The sequence below is a fragment of the Perna viridis genome, chromosome 1 (genome assembly GCF_037379345.1).
Source record: "Perna viridis isolate PV_CMFRI_1.1 ecotype Kerala chromosome 1, ASM3737934v1, whole genome shotgun sequence".
Lineage (NCBI taxonomy): Eukaryota > Metazoa > Mollusca > Bivalvia > Mytilida > Mytilidae > Perna > Perna viridis.
In genome coordinates this window covers 5,914,514-5,925,220 of record NC_142445.1, presented here as the reverse complement: position 1 = coordinate 5,925,220, position 10,707 = coordinate 5,914,514, and the positions used below count along the sequence as shown (strand labels likewise).

The 10,707-nt window shown below is 34.5% G+C and overlaps 1 protein-coding gene across 1 annotated transcript; it reads right to left on the bottom strand.

Moving 5' to 3' along the window:
* Positions 1–3,657: 3,657 nt before the first annotated feature.
* LOC148626991 (uncharacterized) lies at positions 3,658–8,721 on the bottom strand. The gene is made up of 3 exons (XM_088565112.1): positions 8,231–8,721; positions 6,702–6,854; positions 3,658–5,005 (listed from the first exon to the last, which is right to left on the bottom strand). The coding sequence occupies exons 1-3, from the start codon at positions 8,421–8,423 to the stop codon at positions 3,828–3,830; spliced, it is 1,524 nt and encodes a 507-aa protein (XP_088421238.1). The 5' UTR covers positions 8,424–8,721; the 3' UTR covers positions 3,658–3,827.
* Between the last annotated feature and the right edge of the window lie 1,986 nt (positions 8,722–10,707).

Sequence of the window (10,707 nt, the reverse complement as noted above, 5' to 3'; positions counted from 1 at the left end):
TCTGCATCAAACTGATGTGGGGATTTTTGATCCGTCGAAAGTATGGCCGCTGTAATTAAAAATAGAACATAGGGGTCAAACAGACGTTTTTCGCATATATCTTCAAAGCCTGTAGGTTTAGCAGAGTTCTGACCTAGGTAAAAGTGCTCAGCGTGATAAGATCTATCAGTAGTTAAATTTTCATGTAAATCTGTTCAGCTATGTTGGAGTTCTTGCCCTCTTTCGACGTTTTTTCGTATTTTAATTGTTATTTCCTTCAAAAATCTTCTCCTTTGACACTACTGGACGTTGATATGATTGTTCTTTAGGTTTCAGCGTTAGGAATTTTTATCCAAGAAGATATATGGCTGCTTCAACAAAAATAGAATGTTGCTTCTACTTCTATCTAATACAGAATGTTGACTGTTGAAGCTATCATTTTGATTAAATATTTAAGATTTATAATTACAAAAAGGTAAACAAATGTCCAAGGATTTTTATAGTACACATGATTGCAAGATTGGAGTCTTGTGCTTTCTTGCTGTATATCGCATAGCGAGAACTTAATCCTACTTATCATCGGTATCCTATTTGAATCAACGTACTCGTGTAATTCATTTATATCGATTGAATTTTTACGCCTCAAATAATCGTCAAATTGCAAAAATATGGGGTCAAAGGAAAGTTTTTGGTCGAATTCAAACGAATCTCAAAACAAACTTATTGTTGTAAATGGTTAATATTGAAACTTTTGTATTCAATTTTAATTTCCCATTTTAATTACTAAGGACATTAAAAAAAAACAAACACTAACATGCATGATGCATCAGTAATGTACATTCGTGTATGATTTAAATAATTATAATATTACTTCCAGTTCGCGTAATATTTAGGTTCGATATTGGTTTACATGGAACGCCTGGATGAATGAACACAAAACACTCCAACATAGTGCATAATTGAACTACAAACTACTAGTTGGCCCTTCTCAGATTTGAAAATTTCAAGTCGAAATTCAATTTATTGACCTCCTAGTTGAAACTGTCCGATAAATTATTCAAACTTAAGCCACAATCATTGAAATAAATCATATCCCTAGATACACGATCTTCTCAATTAGCTACACTTCTCAGTTGATAAGCTTTATAGCTCAAATGCTACAAGTTATTCCATAGACATCTATGTGTCATTTGAAAGCACTTAGTTTCTGGGCACGTAGATCCAAAAACACGTACATTAAGATACCCGTAAACGATAAAATCTTAGAATACAATTTCAACAATCGTGACTGGTGCAGGATCACTAGCCTAGCTCCTACAGCTTTATTATAACATACCCATAGCCAAAATAGCCGTATAGAATGGTTATTGCAAAAACCAATAACACCAGACCAAAAAAATTACACGATTCCCGAGAAATGCATTATCGAAATTCCTATGCCATCTTCTTTGCAAAGTTGCATTTTCATTTGCCATCTCCAGACTGCCAGTGTCACGAGGCGGTAACCATAATAAAAATATACAGTGGGTGATACGTCAGGTGTTATAAATATATATTGGGGCCCTCATAATGTATATGACTTACATAGTCAATTGTAACGAGCCCCTGTGTCTGAATCGGAACCTGGGTAATGGTCAATGTTAACCGATCATTTCATTTTCCAATGAAAACTTCCCTTTCTCGTATAAGCCAAAAACGCATGTAGAACTCATGCGTATGGTATTCAAGAGGTACATTTTTATCTCGTATGGAGCTATGACGGTAAACACGGCACCGATCAGCATGCAGCAAAATGTGGAGTAGTAATATATAATTATGCAATCATATGCGAATGTAAAGTACTGAAATGATAAGTTTAAGAAGTCGCAAACAATATTAGCGAGAAGTGGTCTTACTTTGCATAAAACCGTTCCACCGAAAGAGTATGATCTTTTATTTATGGCCACAGAAGATATTTCTGTATAATAGAACCCCCCCCTCGATACAAATGCCGAATCAAACGAATGACTGACTGCTAGCAGTCTGAATCTCAATTTGATTTTAATACGCTTATCGCTTCGGTCGTGACATCGGAAGGTGAAAAATAAACATAGAACTTTGCTTAGACAGTGTTATGGTGATTTTTACAATGCATTTTTCCCAAGTATGGTGTAAGTCGGCGGTCTGGTATGATTGATAATTGCAGTAATCTGTATAGGCTCCCATGCGAAAGTTTGTAGCACTTGAGCTATAGCTTACCACCCGAGAGTTAACAGCAGCCAAATGCATACGAGAGTGACAAGGGCAAGACTTATTTCAACAATAGTAGCTCATGTTCGAATGATTTTACAGACAGTTTCGACCTGGAGTTCGCTAAATTGAATTTTCGACTTTTACGACTTCTTAACAATTTACAACAATCTTGTGTTTAGATGCGTTTGAAGTTATCCTGGTTCTTTTCTTTTATCTTATCTCTATTTTTGCATTATCACGATTATTCTAGGGATAAAAAATTAAACAATCGATATAAATTGATTCAGTACGTGAGTACTTTGATTTTTTAAAACTTAATCGTTATGAACTTCGTCATTGGGATAGTTTTCCTTGTAAGTAATAATAAGATACTGAGTCCCCCTATAAACCATTCCGAATATACTAGTAAACTATTAATTGTATCTTTTAGGTAACAGGAAATCCCAGGATTGCTTGCATGTATACGTAATTGTACCTTGTAGGTAACTGGAAACCCGGGGTTGGTTGCATATGTACCTAAACGCCAACAGAATGGGAATTTCATAAATTTAAAATGGTACTTATCAGTATGATCAGTGACTTATATGAACTGAACCAAAGAAAATTTATTGATACTGAGTTATTGATCCGTGTGAATTCTGTATGGTTCACTTAGATTTCCGTAGGTTGTCAAGTATAAGTTAATTTACAAATAACTCCCAACTATTATTCAACTAAACCGGTCATGATGTTACAGCTGATGAACAAAAATGTACATTTCATAAATTAAATATGATTTATGAATTTAGCTTTGAAATTCAACATAAAAAAAAAACGGTCTTGTGATGAGACCCTGCTATGCGCATTAACAAATTTAATAAGTTTTTGAAATCAAAACCTTGGGTTTAAATTCGATTTCAATTCCCCCTTGAAATAATAATCATATAATAGAAGTCACTTTTAACAGACCATTCCCCCCAGGATTCTAACCACAAGAAAGGCCAATTTGAAAAAAAAAAACACTTCAAATGGTCGAATTTTTCACGTGAATTTGTAGTTAAAAAAAAAACAGTGAAAAATTAGATACAGGAAAATACCAAAAAATAGCATCAAAAGTGGATGAAAATGGAATTTTGACAGATTTGCTCTGAATTAAACACTTGCAGTCACAAGTAGATGTAAGTTTTTCTTACCCATCTACGCCCAAGATGGTTAATGATTTGATAATGAATTTGTGACTATTTAAATGACCTAATTATAGGATAACATCGCGAGTACTATACTGGGAAAGTTCTTCTGCAGCACGGTCAACGTGACTATGGTGTTAAGTCATTGTGATGTAAACTACTAGAACCTGCATAGCTTTCAATGATTGGACACCTGTAGTACCACTTAATAGAGCTCTACTCGCACTATATCCTCATGTTCAACTTCATGGGTCGGGCAATATATTTAATAGGCTGTGTGTTGATTTCATTTTCATCATTAACAAATAATAGTATTAAGAACGTACACAATAAGCATGAATTAAAATATGTATCTCAAAGCAATTAGGTGTGGACGGACATAATAACATTTTTTTTTACCATGGACTAGTCTGTCAGACTGATGATCACTGTAAAGAACCGGGCTGTAATCTAAGCTTCCTCTTCACTTATGTCATTGTAAATAGTTATTCCCGTCTGGCTCTTTAAACTCATCTCGTCATCTCCATACTTACCGACGCATGTTTCGACATCGGGAGTTTTTGTCGACATTTCGGATATTGGTCGCTTAGACGACTTCTTCTTTTTCTTAGATTTCTTCTGTTTTTTCGATTTTTCGTCTTTATTGTTCTTATTTTTTTCTTCGTTTGTGTATACAGTAGATGCTTCGTCTATTCTTTTCCGTACAGTTTCTGAAGGCTCACTATTATTCATCATGTCTATTTTTTTCTTAAATTTTTGTTGAAGTCTTTCACTCGGACTAAGTTCGGATTTTTCGCGAAGTGGCATTTTCATTGCATCAACGAAATAAGGAGCAAACTTTCTTCTGGCCTGCTCTTGTTCCCACTGCTCCATAAGATCGTTCTTAGGCACTCGTTTTTTTGGAGCCTCGTCTGAGCTCTCATTATCATATTCATCAACGCCGGGCATCACCATCATAACGGGTGGCAGGTTTTGTTTGTCATTCTGTAATTTAAGCATTGTTTTCCCGCCTTTGTGGATAGTTTTTGTTTTGTGGAATTTAAAAATGCCATTTGGATTTTCTACTTCACCAGGCAATTCCTCAATCGATGTACTTGCTAATGAAATACTAGTGCTGGTGTTGTCACTATCATTTTTACCACCTCGTTGTGAATTAGGAGCTGGTATCGGTGAAGGGTGATCTTCTATTTCGTCTTTTTCGAAAAGATTCAATTTTGTTTTTGTAGGTGGTAGTGGGAAGGCTTGAATGTCTTCCGTTGTCAGTTTTTTCGTGCTTGGTTTTGGCGGTGGGTGAATAAAGGTCGTATGCTGTTTCCTTAATGTACTTAACAGTGGTGGTCTTGTATTTTTGCTTTCTTGTTTAGCTCCAAACACCTCACCATCGAAGTTTTTACTTGGGAAGGAGGTCGGAGCAGGCATTGGGGGAATGTTGTCTATTCTACCAAAAAGTTTTTCTCTATCAGGTTTCTTTGGTGCAACCGTCCTGCAAGCATCTATGAGGTAGAAAGGGGCGAGAAATCCTGCAATAACCGTACCAATAATTGTCAGAAACCAGGATGTTGTCAGAGAGGTCGTGCTTGATTCTTTGTCTCCCTTGTACAATACGAGGCACACAGCTGTAAACACAACTGAAAAGAAAAAAAAACTCAATAAGAATAAAGATAAGGTTATACTGACATTTATAAATGATATGATTACGGAGTTCTACGATCGGTTAAGTTTTTTTCTATGCCTGTCTGAGATGCTTGTGATATATTCGACGGAAATTCATTCTGACACTAGAGACAGCATTGGACCTTCCACAACTTAGTATTTCGATTGAAAGAGCTTTCTATCCATCTGAAAATCGGGCTTTCATCAACACCCATGAGATAGTTGATTGATTTTCTTTTCATTTGCTCATTTGCGTTTTCCAAAAATAAAAAAAATGTTTATGACTACCTTTTCTGCATTAATTTTATCTATTAGCATTCTGCTTTTCTATACATTTTTAAAGTTCTGTCAACACTATTTTGCATTTCAGTCATTCTACTCCAATCGAATTCCTATAAACTATAAGAATTTATTCTATTCTTTTTTTGGTTCATTCTTTCGTTTGTTAATAACACAAAATACAGATACTCTCAGTCTTTTTATATCCCTTTGATTTCGATTTTTTGTCTCTTTCAGTTGCATATTTTCTATACTTGTAATTGCAGAGACACGTATAAGTGTCTAGTTCTTGTTATCTAAAGCGAAAATTATTTCCGTTTCATTTCCCCATTTCCCGATCGACGAAAAACGTTCCAAACGTTCAAAAAGTGAAAGTTCGACAAATCGCTAGACATTTGTTTTGTTCGAATTTTATCCGTTTTAAACGGTTTAAACCATAAAAATGAAATATGTGTACTCCTAAGTGTATGTACAATTACAAAGTATTATTATTTCATAGAATAAATTGCCAATTGATTGTAGAATTGCGTTGGAGCATGACATTTTCTCAACGAACCCGGAAAATATTGACATCTGACATTTCGCTAGACATTTTAATAAAGACGTAGCTTTTTTTGTTTGTAATGAAAATATTATCAAATGTCGACGTAGAATTGCTGAAAGTATGTACATTTTTAGGATATATTGATCGGAAAAGAATATTGTGTAAATAAGTTCTTACATTAATAACAGAATTTGATTACTGAACACTTTTAGAAATCTGACCATTTACCAACACTTTCATTTTTGCATTGAATATTTTTTTGCCTAAAATTAACGCAATTTCGATCATTATCTCCAAAGGAACATATGTTATTATTCTTCCATGCAAAGTTTGGCGAATTTCGTACCCTCTGCAATTGCGCAATTCACTATTTTAGCTTTTTTGAACCTACACTGCGTTACACCTGACATGCGGAATTTTGACGTTTTTTACGGGTTTTTGGAAAGTTTAATGGATTATAAAGAATTAGAAGTACCATTTGTGACAAATATTATAAACGTATTATTTGTCCCGATTCCAACAGTATACAGCTTTCACAGTTTTGTCTTGAAGTCTTGAATATTGAATCAACTTAGTTTAAATTTTCTTACAGCTGTATATTAAAGTGTAGGACGGTTTTATATATTTATACGCGTTCAATTACAAAGGGTGTAAATCGAAACCCTATTGTCAAAAGTAAATGAGAAAGTAAACACTACTAAAACGGTGGCTTTCGGAGTACAATAAACTTCATTATCAACGCCATCCAAGCTTGCGTATTTCAAAAGATTATTTGAACAGCGGTCTTTTCTATTTTGTGCTTATAACTTGAAACCCCAGTTCCTTGATATATTTAAACGTACACATACCTGAAAGTATTGCAAAAACGGCTGTGGAGTATTTGATGGCTTTGGCTTTCTTCCAGTGATTAGTCCAGAAAATTGTCAAAGCAGCAGCGAACACAAAGAAAGCATAGAACGACAATCCCAAGCAGGCCAATATCTGGACAATTTTCAGATCAGCTGAAATTAATATAGACACATAATTGTTCGTTTTGTCTTCAATAAATCCATACATTCATGTTAAAAATACCAGCAAAAGAGTTTAAGATATTGACGATTCAACAACCCATTGCATAAACAGTAATTACAGCGTGCACAATTTGGATGTTCTAAGGATAGAGTTGTTCTTTATGATCATTACCTGATTAACTTCCGTAGGTAGTTTACTGGACAATAGAGAAGAATAATTCCACATGTATTTGAATATGATATGTCTGATATAAAATCTAATTCTCCTTCATAACTGTCCAGTTAACTACATAAGGAATTTCATCAGGTGATATTGTCATTAAACATCAGCATTTTATGCGCCTTAAAACAACTACATTACTTTAGAGATGTTTTTCCATCTAGAGCCGTGCTATCTAGTTACTTGATAGAGCACAACAGAATCATATACCCACTAGTACTTCTTTCCGGGATATATAGGTTTCATTCAAATGGATGATGCATTTTTAACGTTTGATATTCATCGTAGAAAAGTTCACTTTATAATTTGAAAGTAAAATGTTCGGTGTATTTTGAGCAAAACGTGCCCAACAAAAACATTTGATGTTTTTAATCATTCTGTCTACGTTTATTCTAGAAAAGATCGTCAAACAATGTGACAATGTCATAGTGAAAGTAGAAAACGGCTAGTTATGTACCATTTCATGGTTGTATATGTATCTGAACCCAAAGTAAGTTGTTGAATAAGCATTGAACTGTCATGTTCCGATTGTATATCGTTTGGAAGCACGCGTGATAAGAATTTTGAATGCACAACTTTTGGAAAACATTTTTTTCACAATGAATAAGTCACTATTTATACTGATAGCTGTTTTAGAAGTATTTTGATAAGAACGTGGTACATGGCTGTGATTGGAGCTACATATGATGGGGTATATATTACTTGATTTCGAATAATGATTCTTCTGCATCCGGCCCTCAACAACAAAATTGCAATTAAATGAATGTTTTCAGAGATGATTTACAAAAAAGAAAACTGATTAAAAGAGTAATTAATGGAACCAAGATTCTGGCGAAAACCAAAAGAATGTAATCCAGGGACAAAGACCAGCCATGTAAATCGGAGAAACACAACAAAGAACATAAAGTAACTAAACTAATACATACAAAGAAACAAAAGTAAATGAGCAACATGAACTCCACTAAAAACTGGGTGTATGGACCAGGTGCACCGGTAGCGTAAGCGTCCTCTGCTTTTCTAGAACTACCCGCCAAGTTGTTCATAAAAAGTCAAGTCCGCGGTAGACGATAGAGGAAAGGAAAACTATGAGACATTGAACAAATCAGTTTTTAAAACATTGTAATGTAAGCCTTTCCCTGATACTCACCAGTAAGTAGATGACCCGGCCAGGTAGAGCATGTTTCTTGTCCGGCATTAAGGAAACAGACCTGCCATAGTCCTTCGTTTCCGTCTTTATGTTTGGACCATTTCGGTATAGCGAAGGCAGTAATGTACAATATCAGACCAATTACGGAAAGCACAAATAAAATAATCCGAAGTATCTTGTAACAATTGGCCATCCTGTCTCGTAGTTATCTTCAATAGTCAATTACTTGAAAGAATATTACATAATTTCTTCGTTATCTTATTAAAGGATGTCTTAGTCCTTTAGATAGTTAAAAAAAATTCACAGTTTCTAGTCGATTTTACAAGGCAAAAAATGTTGTGAACATGAACATCCAAAATCGTGCAGTTCAATCTATTTTCAATTTATTTCTGATCCGGATACGCAACTTCATGAATACACTGAGGAGTAACCTATTGAAAGTGGGAGTTATAATGACATGGCAAGTCTCTTTAAACTTCTGGAAAATACAAACTTTAGTATATCTTCAAACCTTATAGAATGTCGGTCTAGTGGAACGCCGTCGTCATCACCAACGCTCGTTACTATTTTATTCATCGATTGATGTAAACCATTTTTATTATATCTTTATGTTTATTCCATTAAATGCCAAAATAGATGTTCTCAAACAATATTAATTGGTAACAGATATATTTTGAAGCATTGAAATAGTTTCTCAGGTACCTGCGACATTGGGCTGTAGTGCCCCAAGAATAGTCGCGGTGAATAAGTTCCTTCGAGAAATTTCCAGTCAATGACATTTTGGAAGCCACTATTTAAAAACATGTTTATTATTTCTTACATCGAGTCAAGACATTACAGGAAAAAATTTTCAAGAAGTTGGGAACAAGACTTATACAGTGTAGTCATTCAGCTATCATCGACCTATTTAGCAGCATACATAAAGACTCTTCATTAATTAAAGTTTGCTGGCGTAGATAATTCATGATTCATGAAGCAAATAGGAGTTCCAAGTTGATGTTTAATGCCATAAGTTTTTGGTCTAAATAAAAAATAAGAATTTCCCAAAAATAACACAAAAGATGAACCTTTTAAAAATATTATTTAGGTTGTGAACTTGAAACTACGGCAGCTTTTACGTACAAAGTAGAACATATATATATATTAAAAAAAATTTGTACAGACGATAAAAAATTCCTATTTGGCATGAAAAACAGCAATAAACACCTCAAGGCAATGCTCGTCTGACATCTCATCCGATTCAGGTTGAGATTTGGTGTAAGTTGAACAGGAATTAAGTTGAATTGGCGCAATCTGACCCTGAGTGGTCATTGTCATTTTTGCTCTATTTGGAGAAAAAATGTAATTTTTTCCCGTAGTTGATTGCCCTCTCCCCCCCCCCCCCAAAAAAAAAGACTACCAGTTGCGCCAGTTTACCTCTAAAATATCTAGAGGCAGTGATATAAAATATTTCACAAATTATATGAGAATAAAATATAAGTTAAAAATTTAAAATGCCTATAAAGATGTAATCCACACTTGACAACATAGCTCTAGCGTTACGGTTGTGAGAGTGGCTGATACAAGTATGGTTTAGCTTTTCTTGAAACTGAAGATGCTATCGTGATAGTTTTGTATAGAGGATGTCGAGTAACCGTGTAGTTGAGCAATAATTTTCAGATTATGTCGTGACAACATACATTGACAATTCTTACACCGTCACTTTGGGCAGAAAATCATTCAGGTGTTCGTCGAACAAACAATTGACCCTATGCCTTTCATGCTCAATATAACGAGCAATTTTAATAATGTTAAGATAATTGCAAATCTTCCAGCAAAAAGATTCTTATTTGTATGGCGCAATCAAACTACGAAATTTGAAAAATAAACTGGCGCTAAAGGTTACTAGCGCAAATGAGCTGTGGCTCAAAATATGCCTTTTGGCGCAAAGAAGATCGCCTCAGCCCGTGATAAAAATGAACAGAAAAGTAGGAAATAAATAGAAGATTCTACTTCTTCGTAAAGAGGCATAACGGGGATGGAAGAAGATTTTATTCCATCTCTGTTTCCAGGTTTTCTACAGATTACACAGGAGACATCGATTCTCCTGTGTCTCATTCTTAACTATTTTAACTTTTTTTTCACTCTTTATGGTAAAATTTAGATTTCGATTTCGATTTGGAAACATTATACTGAAGGAGAATCAATATTCCCACTTCAATATGGAATATTTGTAGGGAAACACTCAATGTTATTTGTAAATGATCACAGTTACTCCTTAGGTACACTATTACATATGATAGTTAGTGGTACATGTAAAACGTATCACGCGGTGAAAAGATAGGTCCGGCTAAACACACTGGTCTAACTGTAAACAATTCGAATTGTCTTTTTGTCTTTTTATTTGTTGAAAAATTGTCGTAATTCATAAATACTGATATAGCTGATTTCAGGCTTCGGAAAAATAACAAAACAAAAACACTAGTAGACCAAAATGG